This window comes from Rhinopithecus bieti, unplaced genomic scaffold (genome assembly GCF_001698545.2).
Source record: "Rhinopithecus bieti isolate Rb0 unplaced genomic scaffold, ASM169854v2 scaffold_42603, whole genome shotgun sequence".
Taxonomy (NCBI): Eukaryota; Metazoa; Chordata; class Mammalia; order Primates; family Cercopithecidae; genus Rhinopithecus; species Rhinopithecus bieti.
The window spans coordinates 152638-171703 of NW_016817272.1; the positions used below are offsets into that span (position 1 = coordinate 152638).

At 38.8% G+C, this 19066-nt stretch overlaps 1 protein-coding gene and 1 long non-coding RNA gene across 2 annotated transcripts in view; one reads left to right on the plus strand and one right to left on the minus strand.

Moving 5' to 3' along the window:
• Window positions 1–19066, plus strand: part of NPSR1 (neuropeptide S receptor 1) — a 184112-nt gene that overhangs the window by 106999 nt on the left and 58047 nt on the right. Inside the window, exon 2 of the mRNA XM_017855953.1 lies at window positions 9698–9801. Within this exon, the coding sequence (XP_017711442.1) occupies window positions 9698–9801 (104 nt within the window). The remainder of the gene's footprint in view (window positions 1–9697; window positions 9802–19066) is intronic.
• Window positions 1–19066, minus strand: part of LOC108517839 (uncharacterized) — a 137721-nt gene that overhangs the window by 88707 nt on the left and 29948 nt on the right. The window lies entirely within an intron of this gene.

Consider the following 19066-nt stretch of genomic DNA (forward strand, 5'->3'; position numbering starts at 1 on the left):
GAGCTTCCCAGTGGCTTTGTTTACCTACTTAAACCTCAGCAATGGCGGGCACCCCTCCCCCAGCCTCGCTGCTGCCTTGCGGTTAGATCGCGACAGACTGCTATGTTAACAATGAGGGAGGCTCCGTGGGCGTGGGACCCTCCCCGCCAGGTGAGGGATATATTCTTCTGGTGTGCCCGTTTGCTTAAAGCACTGTATTGGGGTGGGAGTTACCCGATTTTCCAGGTGTTGTGTGTCTCAGTTCCCCTGGCTAGGAAAAGGGATTCCCTTCCCCCTTGCGCTCCCCAGGTGAGGCGATGCCTCACCCTGCTTCAGCTCTCACTGGTCAGGCTGCAGCAGCTGACCAGCACCGATTGTCCGGCACTACCTAGTGAGATGACCCCAGTACCTCAGTTGAAAATGCAGAAATCACCGGTCTTCTGTGTCGCTCGCGCTGGGAGTTGGAGACTGGAACTGTTCCTATTTGGCCATCTTGCTCCACCCCCGAGCAATACAACCTCTTTTAATTGGCATGTGAGACCCTAAAAGTCTGGATTCTTCTTGTTTCTGCAGACCCAATTTTGCAACTTTCTAGCTCCCATTTAGGCTTCAGCAACAACAAACCGACATTTAATATACACAAGCCGAATAGTTTCTCATCTCCATAACTTTATTCATGCTGTCATCTGTGCCTAGAATCAATATTCTGCATTCCTTTCTCACCTGCATCCCAATCCTCGCTGAAAAGTTCAGCTATTGCCTCGTTCTTGACTTCTTCCCTGTCCACCTGCATTTGTGCTCCAACTGGGAACCCCATTCATGTTTACAAGAAACCCTCAAAGGACAATAAAGCCTGTTGTGAGTCTACTTTGGTTTTTCTGAGTATTACAATTTCCTAAGATCTTTCACAGGCCAAATTTTGAAAAGCAAGTGTAATACACGGAGGTGATTAAGCCTTTAAAGTGTACCCTTTGTTCCCAAGGTCTTGTTAATTATCATTTAGGCGCAGTTTATTTGCAATGTACTCAATTACTTAAGTAACTAAATAGCTTTTTACTGATCAGCATTGAACATCATTTGCTTAATAGCAACTAACAAATGCGGTGGCAGAGTTCCACCGATAGTCTACTTTCAGAAATAGGCTTATTTAAGATTGAGCTCCAGAGGAAAAATAGATTCTAACAGACTAGATTATTGTTATTTACATAACCACTTAGGTCTAGAGAAACAAAATAATCTTTCCGTTTTTCAAAATTAAGGAATCAGTAAGCCAAAACAGAATATCCAAGTAACTCGCAAGTCCATTCCGTTCATTCATCCAGTCCATTTGTGCCAGGAAAATCTTCATGATATTCTTATTTGATCAATCACAACCCACAGCTCTCGACTGCTCATGTCTGACCTTCTCAGTAAGAACTTCTCTTATAGATTAGAACAGTCATAGGATTTTTCCTCTCCAAGCTGTTGACACTTTGGATTATAGATCCCATGTGCTTGCCAATGTTTTTTGTTGTTAACTATAGAAAAATAAAAAGCAAATACAGACAGGTGAAAGACTGGGAGGGTCACATAACCTTGTATGGTGAACTATACCATGTGAACAGTCAAGGAAAGTTTCTGGAGCATGGGACATATTAGCTAGGTGTTGAAAGAAAAATAGGAATTCAATAGGCTGGAAAATGGAGGGAGGCTATTCCAAGCAGAGGGAAGGCCTATCTAGAAGCACAAACGTATGATCCATAGGGTGTTCAACATTGAAATGCCACATGGGGACCTGACAAGAGGTAGTTGTCCTAGTTTGTTTTGTGCTGCTATGATGGAATGCCACAGAGTGTATAATTTATAAACAGAAATTTATTAGGACACAGTTCTGGAGGCTGGGAAGTCTAAGGTCCAGGTGCCAGAAAGTTCAGTGTCTGGTGAGGTCATTCTCTTCTTCCAAGAGGGTGCCTTGCATGCTGCCTAGATCCTCACGTGGCAGAAGGCCAAAGAGAGAAAGAGGATGAGCCCATTCACTTTTTACAATGGCATTAATCTATTCATGAGGGCTCAACCTAAATGCTTCCCATTAGGCCCCACTGTCACATTGGGAATTAAGTTTCCAACACATGAATTCTTGGGCACACATTCAAACTAGCGGCGTGCAAGGCCAAATCGTGGAAGCTTTTATTCTAAGCTGTGGGACTCAGACTTTACTCTGTTAACAGAGAAGCTGCAGAAAGGGTGACATGCAATGGCTCACACCTGTATCCCTGCACTTTGAGAGGTTGAGGTGAGTGGATCACTTGAGCCAGGGAGTTCAAGACCAGCCTGGGCAACATAGTGAGATCCTGTCTCTATGGAAATTTTTAAAAAGTAAAAGTTAGCTAAGTGTGGTGTCATGTACTGTTCCCAACTACTCAGGAGGCTGAGGCAAGAGCATCACTTGATCCTGGGAGGTTGAGGCTGCCGTAAGCCATGATCACACTGCTGCATTCCAGCCTGAGTAACAGCAATACCCTGTCCCACTTCCCCCCAAAACAAGATGCGCAAAGGGGAGATTTATCTCCCTAGTTTTCTAAAGGAGTAAAAGCAACCTCTGTGGGTGGAATAGCCCCATAAATAGAAGGGGCCAAAAGAGAAAAAGGGCAACCAAAGTAGAGAATGAAGGGACGAGAAGAAGACAGGGACTCATGTCTGCACATTATGGAATAAAGGAGAAAAGACACAACCATCAATCTAAAAAGAAATAAACGAAAACAATAAAAGGCCGTATTGAAGGCAGTCAAACACTGACTTCTCGAGTATGGGTTAAAGCCTCGCTTCACCTCTAACTTTCTCTGAAATCTTAAAATGTTCTAACCTCTCTTATTTCGTTCATCTATAAAATGGTGATTTTATCTCAGTTTGTTGTGAGATTAAGTTAATGATTCTAACTACTTAGAGCCTTGCAAAGGATATAATAACTGCTTAATAACCCCTCACAATCATGTTGTGTGTTCTGGAGAAGACAGGCTAAAGGTAGTAATTCTCTTTTAAACCATGAAGTCAACCTAGAGTTATATAAGACGCCACCATTGAGGGATGCTGTATGGTAGGCACATGAAACCTTCTGTATTGTTTCTTGTAACTTCTTGTGAGTCTCTAATTATTTCAAAATAAAAAGTTTTATTTTGCTTTGTTTTCCTTAAAGCCTTTTCAAACCACAATGGCAATTCATTCAAGCATGTGCTCAGCACTTGCTGCATGCCATACCCTGAGCTCCTTCTGTTCTAACGTTAATAAACCTCATTTTCCAATATTCAAAAAGCAGTTAACCAAATGACAGTGTGACTTTCCATTTTTACTATTGCTCTTTAGCAGAAACAAAGCAATAAAAATAAACTATTGGAAATGAAATTATGAGTATCCTAGATTAATCCCCAAAGTTGCAGTTTCTTTTGTTGTTCAGCTATTTGATTTTCTAAGAGCCTGAACCCAGCCAAGTGCATACTCTATTTCTGAGCAGAGTTCTGTCCAGTTCTTTATCTGACTAGAATTGCACAGAAACAACAAATCTCTCATAAACCCTAATGGTGTTTCTCAACAGAGGCATGATTGGAATTCTGAGCTGAATAATTTCATACTAGGGTACAGCCATGGGTGGTACAGAAAAGAATCAATACTTGCTTTGTCTTTGTGTAACCAGGATGTATGTCTGCATGACAATAATGAAGACTCAATTTCAGCTCCCGTTCACCCTTCCACAACAGCAGGGGCAGGACACCCTAGAGCATAAATAATCTGAACAACCCTGTGCTGAGGGCCTGCTGAAGATGCTTAATATCCCTGGCCCCATCCACTAATTTTCTGCCATCAATCACAACTTGACAATTACAAGTAAATTGACTGTGTTCTCCCCAGATGCCTGCCTTTCTCATTGTGTAAACACAGCTCTACCTCCATCTTCTAGTCACTACCAATCACTCTTGCAAGATGGTGACTCCTCTTCTTGTCTGCTAGTCCCTAGACACAAAGAGTCCAAAGGGCCCTGGTGGAAGCCATAGCTTTTAGTTCAATGGGACCTTTGCTACGTTCCCTGGCAGAAGTACACTTCCTTTGGTGACCAGGACCTCCAACTTGAAGAGCACAGAGGTGCAGATGAAGAAGCGCAAAGCCCTTCAGTGGGTCAATGGGAGTGATGTTAACTGAGGCCATTTCTTCCTCTACCCCTTGATTCTAAGACCTATGTGTACTTCCTGTTAGGGACCCAACACCATGAAGTGGGCTCTGATTTAACACATATGCTGCACTGTAAAGGATGGGACCCTAACCTTTCAGAGCATTACCTTTCAGCTGGCACTTCATATGTTCCTTTAGTAGTTCATTCTAGGGCTCTAAAAGTACAGCTACTTCTGTTTGGTGTAGTATGTAATACAAACAGTAAGTTCTAGGATCATGAGCCAATCCTACACCCCTTTCACTATTAAGTGGGTCCCCCGATCCGATACTATGTGGTGTGGATTTCTATTCTTGTTCGGTAATCTAAAAACCCTCAGATAATAGTTAGTTGTGTTGACTATGACTCAGAGATCAGGAAAGGAAAGCTTATACCCAGAATAAGTGCATCATTGGAAGGATGGACAGCTGGCTGCTGCTGGACAGAGGGGACCCATTGTAGTCAACTTGCCACAAATCAACCAATCGATCTTCTGAAGACCCAGTAACCTATTGAGGGCTCCTCATTGGTCTCTCTTGTTAGCAAGTTGGATGTTCAAAATCAGCAGTAGCTAGATTTTCTAGGAAAATTGGTAGACTAATGAGTAGTCTTGCTCTCTGCCACTGTGGCCACTCTATTCATGTGCCCATCGTGCCAGTACTTAATCCAATGACAAAGCCTGGATAATGTCAACTGGACAAGTTATCTTGTCTATTTGTTTTTTTCAGTGCTTCTTGTGTACTTGATGCTTTCCAATTAGTGTTAAATGCATGACACAAAAATCTTCACACATTGTGTCCACTCCCATAGTCCCAACCATATGCCTCTGTCTCAGACTCTTGTTTCCAATCTCCAAGTCCCTTTCATTCAGGTCCCTGTCCACACAGCTAGACTATTGGCTACTGTGCAGAAACCTATACATATATTCACACCTTAGGCCAATTTTTCTTCCACTCAAAATAGATAACCATAGTCATTGCTTGAAGCTTCGTTCATTGGGAAGGCCTTCCTTCTCCACTGTCTTCCAAGGCTACCTTATAATGCATCTCTACTTCAGTGACCATCTATTTTTGCTTTACAGCTACATAGTGAACTAACTCATTGTCAACCAGAATTGGCCTTTTACCTCCCTTTCAGCTAGTCATAGAGAACACCCATATAGCCATAAGTGTGAGCTGCACAAGGGCACTAGTACAACCCTGGTGGGTGACATGGAGGCATCTGTGTTACTTGCTCATGCAGCCTCCTCATGCCAATCTAGTCCCATATGGGTTTGATCCCAGATGTGCCATTTCCATTTTCCAGTGGAAGGCTGTGGAACACATCTGAGTGTATGACTTAGTGCACTGGCAATAATCTAGCTCATAATGATCCATTCCAAATACATTTGGTGCCCCATTATCAACCACTCCATCTTGACCAACGCTCAGCAACATTCTAGGAACAGTTTCTCAAAAGGTGTATAACTTTATACCGAAAATGGATGGCATTGCTTCAGAGCTCTAGGGGCCTGCACTCTAACTCTTTCACTTGGGCATACATCAACTCCAAATTGTATCTTTCCCCACTAACATATTCAGCACCATAGGATCAGCCAGATCATATGCCCCAAGTAGTAGGGTTGCTTATACCACAGTCTTACATGCTGCAGAGCCCTTTCTTGCTCCAGGCCCACTCAAAGCTGTAGGACTTCTATGTAGTTCAGTATATGAGATGGAAAAATATTCCTAGATGTGAAATGTGTTGCCTCCAAAACACAGGCCTACCAAGTATCTTGCTCTATTTAATGAGATTGAGAATGTAAGATACAGCAATTTAACTTTTACTTGAAAATCCAGTGGTCGCAGTAGTGTTCTAGCAGCTTTCACTACTGAACCACAAAAACTTTACCAGTGTGGTATGTTCCTGAATTTTCACAGGGTTTATCTCCCACCCTGCAGAGTGTGTGTGTCCTACCAAGGCCTCTAATGTATTAGACAGCTCTTGTTGACTCTTAGTGACGTCTTCAATGTAAATGGATCAATGTGATATTCTACAGAATGTTCAGATGGTCCAAGTCTCTTCAGACCTTATTATGACAAATGTTTGAAGAGGTAACACAGCCCTGGGCAAAGCAGAAAATGAACATTATTGTCTGTTTCATGTGAATACAAACTCTGATTTTTTTGAATGTGTCTCTGTCTGGTTTTGGTATCAGGATAATATTGGCCTTGTAGAATGAATTTGGAAGTATTCCCTCCTCCTCTATTTTTCAGAATAGTTTGAGTAAGATTAGTATTAGTTCTTCATTAAATGTTTGGTATAATTCAGCAGAGTCATCATCAGTTCCTGATCTTTTCTTTATTGGAAGACATTTTATTATAAGATATTGTTATTTGTGGCTGGGCATGGTGGCTCACACCTGTAATCCCAGCACTTTGGGAGACTGAAGCAGGCAGATCACAAGGTCAGGAGATCGAGACCATCCTGGCTAACATGGTGAAACCCTATCTCTACTAAAAATACAAATAAAAAAATTAGCTGGGCATGGTGGTGGGCACCTGTAGTCCCAGCTACTCAGGAAGCTGAGGCAGGGGAATGGCATGAACCCGGGAGGCGGAGCTTGCAGTAAGCCAAGATCACACCACTAAACTCCAGCTTGGGCAACAGAACAAGACTCTGCCTCCAAAAGAAAAAAAAAAAAAGATCTTATTATTTGTTATTGGTTATAGTTTTATCTTGGTACATTGTATGCATCCAGGAATTTGTTCCTTTCTTCTATATTTTCCAATTTATTGGCATATAGTTGCTCAAAGAGGCTACTAATGATCCTTTGAATTTCTGCTATCAGTTGCAATGTCTCCTTTATTATCTCTAATTTTATTTGTTTGAGTCTTCTTTCTTTTTAACTAGTCTGGCTAAAGGTTTGTTGATTTTGCATGACATTTCAAAATCCAACTTTTGTTTCATTGATATTTTGTATTGTTTTCTTCATTTCAATTTCATTTATTTCTGCTCTGATACTTATTTATTTTCTTCTACTAATTTTGAGTTTGTTTTGCTCTTCCTTTTCTAGTTCTTTAAGATGCATCATTAGGTTTATTATTTAAAGTTTATCTTCTTTTTCAATGTAGGCACTGATAGCTATAAAATTCCCTCTTTGTGCTCTTGCTGTATCCCATAGATTTTGGCATGTTGTGTTTCTATTATCATTTGTTTCAAGAATTTTTTAAATTTTCTTCTTACCGTCTTCATTGATCCACTAGTCATCCAGGAGCATATGGTTTGATTTCCATGTATTTGTATAGTTTCCAAAATTCCTCTTGTTATTGATTTCTAGTTTTCTTCCATTATGGTCAGAGATGATGCTTCATATTATTTTTATTTTGTTTTAATGTTTTCAGGCTTTTTAGTGATTTAACATATAGTCTGCTCTCAAGAATGAACCTGTGCTGAGGAAAAGAATGTGTATTCTGCAGCTGTTGGATGAAATGTTCTGTACATAACTATATAGTGCAGATTAACTCTCATATTTCTTTACCAATTTTCTGTCCAGTAGATCTGTCCAATGGTGAAATTGTGATGTTGAAGTCTCCAGCTATTATTGTATTGGGGTCTCTCTCTCTCTCTTTAGCTCTAACAATATTTAATTTATATGTCTGGGTGCTCCAGTGTTGGGTGCATATATATTTACAATTGTTAAATCCTCTTGCTGCTTTGACCCCTTTATCACTATATAGTAACCTTCTTTATCTCTTCCTATAGTTTTTGTCTTGAAATCTAATTTGCATTATATAGGTATAGCTAGCCCTGCTCTTTTGTGGTTTCCATTGACATGGAATATCTTTTCCCATCCCTTTATTTTCCACCTATGTGTGTCTTGTCTTTATGGTGAAGTGTGTTTCTTGTAAGCAACAGATCATTGGATCCTTTTTTTTTTTTAAATCCATTGAGCCACTTGATGACTTTTGACTGGCAAGTCTCAGAGTCTCACTCAAAGTCTTCAATGTACCTGGGTATTCCTGATGGTTATTCTGAGCCCAAGGACTCTTTAGCTGGCAGGTGATGAATGCTACCAGGACTATGTCCTTCCCTTCAGGGCAGTAGTTTCCCTTCTGGCCTAGGACATGTCTAGAAATGCCATCCAGGAGCTAGGGCCTGGAAAGGGGGCCTCTCAGAGCTGACCAGTGCCCTCTCCTGTTGTGACTGTGCTCTGGGCTCAGTTCAGCACTAGAACTTGCTTGAAAGTTGTACTCCTTGTGGTCTAGACTGACTTTCCAGTGAGTGTATTTAGAGCCCCAGAGCACTTGAGCTTGCAGTGGTAAGGCTTGTAGGAACTCAGGTTCTGACCACTAGGATTGGTGATTTCCTTTTGGCTAGAGCTGATATAAATGCTCCCTCCATGCGGGGGGCATCAGCTGAGTTTGGTCCTGTTTTCTTTTATGCTGTAATAGGACAGCACTAAGTTCAGTGCCTCACAATTGCTGTGCTTTCCTCCTCTAGCACCTAGGAAAGCTCTCCACACCCTGCTGCCATTGCTGGGGAATGGGAGAGGGGTGGCGTCAGAGATTTAAAATTGTTTATTTTCTACTTCTTCGGTGCCTCTTTCAGCAATATGAAGTTAAAACCAAGCACTATGAGTGATCACCTGATTTTTGGTTCTTACAAAGCTACTTTTTTGTGTGTGTAGATGGTTGCTAAATTGGTGTCCTTGCTGAGGGTGGAAGAGGGAATGATCAGTGGAGTCTTCTATTCTGCAATCTTGCCTGCAGCACTCTTTTGAGAAAGATTCCGAATTATATGATAAATTAGTGATGTATGTCATGGAGGGGTGAGGGGCAGATTTAGACATATAGCCTATTTTGCCATTTCTGCTATAAACATCTACACAGTTTGTACAATCTGTAACTATAGAATTGAGTACAGATGACCTGCCCACAAGAGGACAAATGTCCTGATCTTGGCCTTAGTTCCTCTGTAATTCAACCAAGTACATGAATTAAGTTGACAGATGATACACTTGCTGTTTTCCAAGGGCAGATGTTGAAAGTGGAAAGGAGAAGAAAGCAAAGAAACCTGGGAGCAGGGGGACTGAGACTGGGTGTAAGGAGAAACAAGAGGTCCAATTTGCAAAATAATGGGTGTAGTAAGAGGAATCTTGAAGTATTCTCCAAAGATAACAATTTTGCTTTTCTCAATTTTGTCCTCTTGATTCTCACACAGTGCTGTCTTTAGTACAAACCTACTACCCTGAAAACTTCTGCTCTATGACTTAAAAGGTTAGTTATGATTAGTGTGATTCCTCTTCAGTCATTATTGAAATTCTTCCTGGGTGGTTACATTTAAGTGGTAAGAAGCTGCAATAATATAAGTCAAAGAACTCCTGCTTTGCTTTACTTTTCCTCAGTGGCCATCTGATAAATCAGGAAGGAGAAAAAAAAGTGAACCTCTCCAAGATTTCATTTCTATTGTGGCTTACCTGAAAATTTGAAAAACAAACAAAAAACAAAACAACAACAACAAAAAAAACCCTGCATGTAAGCACTTGTACGTTTTTGTTAGATTCTTTCACAGGACTAGTCAACATCTTGACAGATATTATCTGGCGATTCACTGGAGACTTCATGGCACCTGACCTGGTTTGCCGAGTGGTCCGCTATTTACAGGTATGTAACACCTTCCAAATGTGATGAGACAAACTGATACCAAAGTTAGCTCTTAGATTTATTATAAGGAAAATAATATAAAACCCTGCATTCCTATGTATCAAACTGCCCGCTTTCTCCTAGGTGGAAGGACAATGAAAATGTGAAAGATTTTAATGTATTTCCTTTGCTAAAAATAGTATCTACATAAAGAAAACACAAATGAGCAATGATAAGGATGTAAAGCATTCATATTTCAAATGTTAACTAAAAATGTCTGGGTCAATATTAAGGATTTTGGCATATTGTGGATAATTTCCAAAAAAGTTTGTTAATTATATTTACCTTTTACTTCTCAAATGAACTCAACACTGGCTACTGTTCTTTTTTGTAAAACAAAGGGAATTTGTTAGAAAATAACTATTACTTATTGAATTACTGCCTAAATTATACTTTTTAAAGTATCTATTGGCATTTGAATTTCTTCCTCTCAAATTTCCTGTTTTCCTTTTGGAATGATTTTATAACTGAAAGATTTTTTTTTAATTTTTCCTAAGATCTATTTTTAGATTAAAGATATCCATGCTTGGAATGTCAATCTGCTTCATTGTAAGCCACATTTATGTATCACATGTATATTTGATTTAAAATATTACATATATACATATTTACATACATCCATACTCATATTGTTAATAAGCATTAGATGTTTATAATACAGATTTAGACACTTCAACTAAGTATGGAAAGAATGGATTATTTTATAACTGGTATTAGGTTTGAGGTGCTGTTTCTGAGTTCTGAAAATTATTTTTTATTAATATATTTTTATTCTGATGCTAGTACTTCAGGTCTAAATTATCATAGCTTTATGTATATATAATGCATTTCTAGAAAGCTTTATCCTGCTAGATTCCATTTGTTAGTAGAGTCTTTTAGGATCTTTGTATCTGTATTTATAAGTAAAATTATAATTCTTTTCATTGGTTTTATTATTTTCAGGTCTTGGTAATGAAGTTATTCCATATTCAGAAAATGAACATGGAATAGTTAAGAGTTACAATCTTCTTTTGTGCTCTGAATATAACCTTGAAAGTTTGGTATGTCTGAAAGAGACTTTACTATTATGCATGGCTAGTAATTTCTCAGGGGAAATTTTAAAACATATTTCAATTTCTTTCTGAGGATATTTGCTTCCTTGTAAATAAATGCTTTCAATTACTTATATTAGTAATCAATTGCTGAGACACAAATTACGACAAAACTTAGTGGCTTAAAACAATAAATATTTATTATCTCACAGTTTCTATTAGTCAAGAATTCAGGAACAGCTTGGCTAGGCAGATCTGGATAAAGGCTTATCAAAAGGTTCAGTCAGATGCTTTGTGATACTGTAGTCACAGAATGCTTGGCTGGGACTGGACAAGATGGGTCACTCACATAGGTGGTAAATTAGTGTTGGTTTCAGTGGAATACTCAGTTCTCCACACGGGCCTCTCTATAGGTATGTTTTAGTGTCCTCACAACGTAGTAGCTGGTTTTTCCAAGAATAACCTATTCAAGTGACCAAAGTGGAAGTGGCCATGTATTTTATGAACTAGACTCAAAGGTCATACACCATCACTTTCATATGATTATTTTGGTTGTACAAATCAACTCAGATTCAGTATGCGGAAAGAAGAACCACAAAACTAGGAAGCAAGGATTATTTTTGACATGTTGGAGGTTGGCAACCACACTATCTTCATATTTTTCCAAAGCATTTGATAGCCTATGGTTTCTCCTAATTGTTAACTTTAAAATGTCTTCTTGATTTAGAAATATTCATGTCAGTAACATTTTTTCTAACTGTATCTACAATATAAGTGTTAAGATAATACTATATATAAAATGTATCTTTTGACATAGGGAAAGTGATAGAGAACGAAATTCTGATAATTCTCTCTTCTGTAAAGAAAGCATGAAAATTGGCAAAAATTATCAGAATCAAATTTGTAGGACTCTGGAAATTAACCAAAGACTTGCAATTACCCAGGGAGCATTTATTCAGGAAAATGGCTGAATCTCAGTGAGAAAAAATGAGCTCTGTGGTGCTTTGGCTTGCATTATTCTCATCCCCCAGTATCCAACTCTGTAATAGCCTGAAAAGGTAACAGCACCCATTCATAGTGAAAACAAATTGTCTGGCAGCCACTGTAGAAAGCAAAACCGGGATAGAGCCCTTTCAAATTCCCAAGAAACTGCCATTATTTGACATGTCTGGCAGTTCTCTGAAAGACTCCACTTGCAAGGCTGTCTTTATTTTACTTAAATCAGAACTCACCCACTGTGAAAAACCTTTTTCCTCTGGGCATTTGTCAAAACAGTTACAGGCAATTGATTAACTTTGCTTATGACTAAGGTATTGGATAATAGTCAGGGAAAACCCTAGACTAACCAAAGCTTTAAAACATAAGCTGAGTAATGAGCTATCCATAGGGGATTTGAAAATCTGACATATTCCCAAAAATCTAGAAGACCAGGTATATGCCCAGGACTGTGCTCATCCTAAGGAAGAAATAGAGAAGGCACTGAGCTGTCACCTGTGAATGACCTTGAGGCTTTGTGCAAGCAGGAAGTGAGGGCAAAAACAGAATTGTCAGTTGCCTGGCTAAGTGTCAAAATCATGCTCCAACATTCACACAGACCTCCTCTGCAATGAATGGGGGAATTAATAGTTTCTGAAATTTAAGAAAATCTCTTTTTAGGAGCTATCACCAAGATCGTGGAGTAGGAGATATTCACCTTCATCCCTCCAAAGCATTCAAGTATAAACAGCTATTCACAAACTAAAATAGCCCAGAGAGGACTCAAGGGCCCATTAAAGAATTTGCAACAACAACCTTTCTTCTTTATTCCTAGCCATGATTTGGCTAGGAACAAAGAAGAAAAGTGGAAGCTATCAGTATTAGACACAGAAAGGACCAACATTGTCTCTAGTGGCCTGCTCCACAGGAGACTCTAGGATCTTTTCCCACTGAGTAACCAACAGTCATTCCTGCAAGAGAACCCCAGAAGGGGAGATGTGGCTATACTTCCCTTCTATACCCCAAGAAGGAGTTGCTGTTGAGCTACTTTGGGAATGGGGTCACCACCTCTCCCAACCATGTGTAAGCTTCAGCCCTGGAGCCATGGCCACCCTGGGAATGCCCACACTCCAGACTGACAGTCTGACTACACTGGGCCCACCCATGTGTTTAACACCACAGCCAGCTCCATAGTAAGCTAGTTAACACTCCAAGCCCCAATGTTAAACTCTGCCTGCATGTGTCCACACTTCAGACACTGACTTTACCACCATAGAGAGCTATCCCCACCCAGGCCTCAGAGCCATTATAATTCTGTGCATACCTGTACTCTCATCCTTGTCTCCTTGACTAATGCTTATGTATACTATTACCAACATTACAGCAGGGACAACTGTGCCCTAGGCAACAGCTCAGCCATAGAGAGCTATGCCTTGCCCCAACCCTGAAGCCACTGAAAGACTGTGTTCTAGCTCCCACACTACTTTGCAGGTACACCCGTGCCTCACATACTATACCATGCAGCAGAAGGGGAATCTGCCCTTTGAGCACCAGTGTCATTACCACTCTAATCCCAGAGCCACAGTCTCTCCATGTGAGCCCATGCATCAGACCTCAGTTCCATGGCTACTCCATGAATGTCACCCATCAGACACTGGTGGTACTGCCACTATGAGAGGCCCTACAAGCCAGATCTAGTACCAAGAGAAATCTTCTCAGTGCCAGCTTCCCTAGTGGGAGGAAAGATCAGAAGAACCTTAGCAGCCATCACCACTGAAGACCCAATCAATTCTTGCTGCTACTGCCAATATTCACTGCTTTGGTCACTGAGGATCACTGCCAATAGCCACTGCTTTGGCCACTGAGGATCCTTATGATCTTTATCAACTCTGACCTGAGCTGAAAAAGCTACACAGAGATTACAAACCTACACCATCACTGATGCTACACCACCCAACAAACCCTCCCCTATAGCGTATGGTCTTTCCATAGTGCACTAGCTCACAAAATCTGAAAGGTGATTCTTTTTGGTTTTGTTAATGTTTATTTTTGCCTTATGTTGATATGTGTGCATTTGACTGCTTTACTAAACACACACACATCAACATAAGGCAAAAATAAACATAAAAAAAGACATAACAACATCAAAAGAACACAGTAATTTTACAGTAACTGGCCCCAATGAAATAGAGATATATGCAATGCCTGACCTAAAAAATCAAAATAATTGTTTTAGGAAAGCTTAGGGAACTTAAAGTACAGAGAAGTAATTCAATGAAATCAGTAAAACAGTACAACCAAAACAAAGAATTAAAGAGAGAGATTGAAATTATTGTTTTAATCAAATAGAAATTCTGGAGCTAAAAGCATAATAAATGAAATAATAAATGCACTAGACAGCATCAACAGCAGAAATTATCAAGTAGACAAATAAACTGTGAACTGAAAAACAAGTTATTTGAAAATATACAACTAAAGAAGAAGAAAGAAAAAAGAATGAGAAAAGATAAAGAAAACATAAGAGATTTATGAGGCAGCATCAAAAGAGAAAATGTGCAATGCATTAGTCCCTTCTCATGCTGCTATAAGAATGTATCCAAGACTCGGTAATTTATAAACGAAAGAGCTTTAGTTGACTCACAGTTATACAGGGTTGGGGAGGCCTCAGGAAACTTACAATCATGGTGGAAGGGAAAGCGAACATGTCCTTCTTCACAAGGCGGCAGGAGAAAGAAAACGAGAACTGAGCAAACGGGGAAGCCCCTTATAAAACCATCAGATATCATGAGAACTTACTATCATGAGAATACCTTGGAGGAAACCACCTCCATGATTTAATTATCTCCCACTGAATCTCTCCCATGACATGTAGGGATTATGAGAACTAAAATTCAAGATGAGATTTGGGTAGGGACATAGCCAAACTATATCATACAAGTTATAGGAGTTATAGAAGGAGATGAGAGAGGGAAAAAAAGAGAGATTGTTTAAAGAAATAATGGCAGAATAGTTAGCAAATCTGGGGAAAGATATAAATATCCAGGTACCAGAAGTTCAAAAGTTTCCAATCAGATTCAATGAAAATAAGACTATGCCAAGACATAGTATAATCAAACTGTCAAAAATCAAAAACATAGAGAAAATCCTGACAACAGCAAGAGAGAAGAAGCAAATCACATATAAGACAGTTATAACAAGGCTAGTAGAAAATTTCTCAGCAGAAACCTTGCAGAACAGGAGAGAACAGAAGAACATATGTAAGGAAGGAAAAACAAACTGCCAACCAAAAATATTTACCCAACAAAACTGTCCTTTAGGAATCAAGTAGAGAGAAAGATTTCCCCAAACAAACAAAAGCTGAAGGAGTTCATCACCACCAAACCTATTTTCCAAAAATTCTACATGGAATTCTTCAAGCGAAAGGAAAAAAAAAAAAAAAAAAAAAGAGCAAGCTAAAGGAAAAAAAAGAGCAAGCTAATTAGTGACATGAAAACGTATAAAACTCTATCACTCACTGTGAAAAGTAAGTACCTTTACAATACTCTAATCTGTAATGGTGGTGTGTAAATCAGTGACATCATTAGGGTAAAGGCTAAAAGACAAAACTATTAAAACTAACAATCGCTACAATATAGGTATACCTCAGAAACATTGTGGATTCAATTCCAGAATGCCTAAATAAAGCAAATATCACAATAAAGCTAATCATATAATATTTTTGTTTCCCAGTACATATAAAAGTTATGTTTACATTTTACTGTAGCCTATTAAATGTGCAATAATATGTCTAAGAAGTATATATGTTAATTTAAAAATACTTAATTTCTAAAATAAAAAGTTAACAATCATCTGAGCCTTCGTCAAATATTGGCCTTTTTACTGCTGGAAGGTCTTGCTTTGATGTTGATGACTGCTGACTCATTAGAGTTGTGGTTGCCAAAGGTTGAGGTGGCTGTGGCAATTTCTTAAAATCAGACAACAATGAAGTTTGTTGCATCAACTGACTTTTCCTTACACACAAAAAATTATCTGTAGCATGCAATACTGTTTTATAGCATTTTACCCAGAGTAGAACTTCTTTTAAAACTGGAGTCAATTCTCTCAAAACTTGCCACTGTTTTTATCAAATATATTTATGTACTAGTTTAAACTATTTGTTATCATTTCAGCAATGTTCACAGCATTATCATCAAGAGTAGATTCCATCTCAAGAAATCACTTTCTTTGCTCATTCATAATAAGCAACTCCTCATCCAGTCAAGTTTTATTAAGAGAAGGAAGCAATTCAGTCACATCTACACACTCCACTTCTAATTCTATTTCTCTTGCTATTTCCACCACATTTGCAGTACCTTTCTCCAGTGAAATCTTGAACCTATCAAAGTCATTCATGAGAGTTGGCATCAACATTCTAAACTCCTGTAAATGTTGATACATTCACCTTCTCCCATAAATCATGAATGTTCTTAATGACATCTAAGTAGTGAGCCCTTCTGGAAGGTTTTTAATTTCCTTTGTCCTGATCCAGCAGAGGAATATGGTAGCTATGGCCTTACAAAATGTATTTCCTAAATTCTTAAATAATAAGACTGGAAAGTCAAAATTACTCCTTGATCTACGGGATGCAAAATGGATATTGTGTTAGCAGAAATGAAGACAAGTTTAATTTTTTTGTTCGTCTTCATCCAAGCTCTTGGGTAGCAATGTGCATTGTCAATGAGCAGTGATATTTGGAAAGGAATCCTTTTTTCTGAGCAGTAGATATCAACAGGGAGCTTAAAATATTCAGTAAACCATGCTGTGAACAAATGTGCTGCCCTTTAGGCTTTGTTGTTTTGTTTATAGAGCACAGGCACAGTAGATTAGTCTAATTGTTAAGGGCCCTAGGATCTTTAGAATGATCAATGAGCATTGGCTTCAACTCAAAGTCACCAGCTGCATTAGCCACTAAAAAGAATATCATCATGTCCTTTGAAGCTTTGAAGCCAGGCACTGACTTCTCCTCTCTAGCTGTAGAAGCCCTAGATGGCATCTTCTTCTAGTATTTGAATGTTTGTTTCCACTGAAAAACTATCGTTTAGTGTAGCCACCTTCATCAGTTATCTAACCTCGATATTCTGGATAACTTAGTGCAACTTCTATATTATCACTTGGTGCTTTACCTTGCATGTTTATGTTACAGAGACAACTTCTATCCTGAAACCTCATGAAACAAACTATGCTAGCTTCAAACTTTTCTGCTGCAGCTTTCACAACTCTCTCAGCCTTCATAGAGGTGAAGAGAGTTTTAAGATCTTGCTCTGTATTAGGCTTTGGCTTAATGTTGCAACTAGTTTGATCATATATTCAGACCACTAAAACTGTCTCCATATCAGCAGCGAGTTTGTTTCATTTTCTTATAATTTGTGTGTTCACTGAAGTAGTCATTTTACTTTTCTTCAAGAAATTTTCCTTTACATTCACAACTTGGCTAACCAGCCCCAAACTAAGCTTTTGGCCTATCTTGGTTTCTGACATGCTTTTTCTCCCTAAGCTAAGTCATTTCTAGCTTTTGATTTAAAGTGAGAGATGTGTGACTCTTCCTATCACTTGAATACCTAAAGACAATTTCAGGGCTATTTATTGGCCTAATTTCAATATTACTGGGTCTCAGAGAATAGGAACATCTGAGGAGAGGGAGACAGCTGGAGGAACAACCAGTTGGTGGAGCTGTCAGTATGCACGCAACATTTATCAGTTAAGTTTGTCACCTTACACAGATGCGGTTTACAGCACCACAAAACAATTACAATAGTATCATCAAACATCACTGATCACAGACAGCCTTAATGGACCTAATAATAATAATAATAATAATAATAGTAATGAAAAAGTTTGAAATAACCAAAATATGACACAGACATGAAGTAAACACATACTGTTTGAAAAATGACAGACTTGCTCAACACAGGGTTGCCACAGACCTTCAATTTGTAAAAAATGCACTCTCTGTGAAGAAAAATAAAGTAAATCATGACAAAATGAGGCTTATTTGCAGTGTGTTAAGCGATATACTATATAAAAAAATTTTAATTGTGACATAAAAAACTAAAATGGGGGTGGTAGAGTAAAAGTGTAGAGTTTTTGTATGTAATCAAAGTTAAGTTATAATCATTTTAAAATCACTGGTTATAAGTATAAGACGTTCCTTTGTAAGTCTCAAGGTAACCACAAAGCAAAACCTGCAGTAGATACACAAAAATTAAAAAGTAAGGAATCAAAGCATACCACTAGAGAAAAGCATCAATCACAGAAGAAGACAGAAAAAATAGAAGAAAGGGAAAAAATGCACAAAGCAGAAAGAGTAGAAGACAGAAAAAAAAAAAAAATACATGATAGCCAGAATACAATTATCAAAATGGCAATTTAGGGCACATATAATTGAAAGTAAACAGATGGAAAAAGATATTTCATGCAAGTGGAAACCAAAATAGATGAGGGATTGCTACACTTACATCACATAGAATAGATTTTAAGTAAAAAATTGTAAAATGAGGCAAATAAGGTCATTGTATAACAGTAAAGGGATTGTTTCATCAGGAAGAATAACAATTGTAAATATATATGGACCCTACATTGGATCACCTAAATATATAAAGCAAATATTAATGGACCTGAAGAGAGAAATAGACAGCAATAAAATCATACGTCTTCAAAATCCCACTTTTAATAATAGACAGATTATCTAGACAGATAATCAGTAAAGAACCATTGGACTTAAACTACACTTCAGACCAAATGGACCTAATAGACACATATGGAACATTTCACCTAGTGGCAGCAGAATATATAATCTTTTGAAGCACCCAAGGAACATTCTGCAGGATAATCATAGAGTAAACCACAAAACAAGTCACAACAAAATTAAGATTGAAATATATAAATTACTAGGCCGGGCGCGGTGGCTCAAGCCTGTAATCCCAGCACTTTGGGAGGCCGAGACGGGCGGATCACGAGGTCAGGAGATCGAGACCATCCTGGCTAACACGGTGAAACCCCGCCTCTACTAAAAAAATACAAAAAAACTAGCCGGGCAAGGTGGCGGGCGCCTGTAGTCCCAACTACTCGGGAGGCTGAGGCAGGAGAATGGCGTGAACCCGGGAGGCGGAGCTTGCAGTGAGCTGAGATCCGGCCACTGTACTCCAGCCTGGGTGACAGAGCGAGACTCTGTCTCAAAAAAA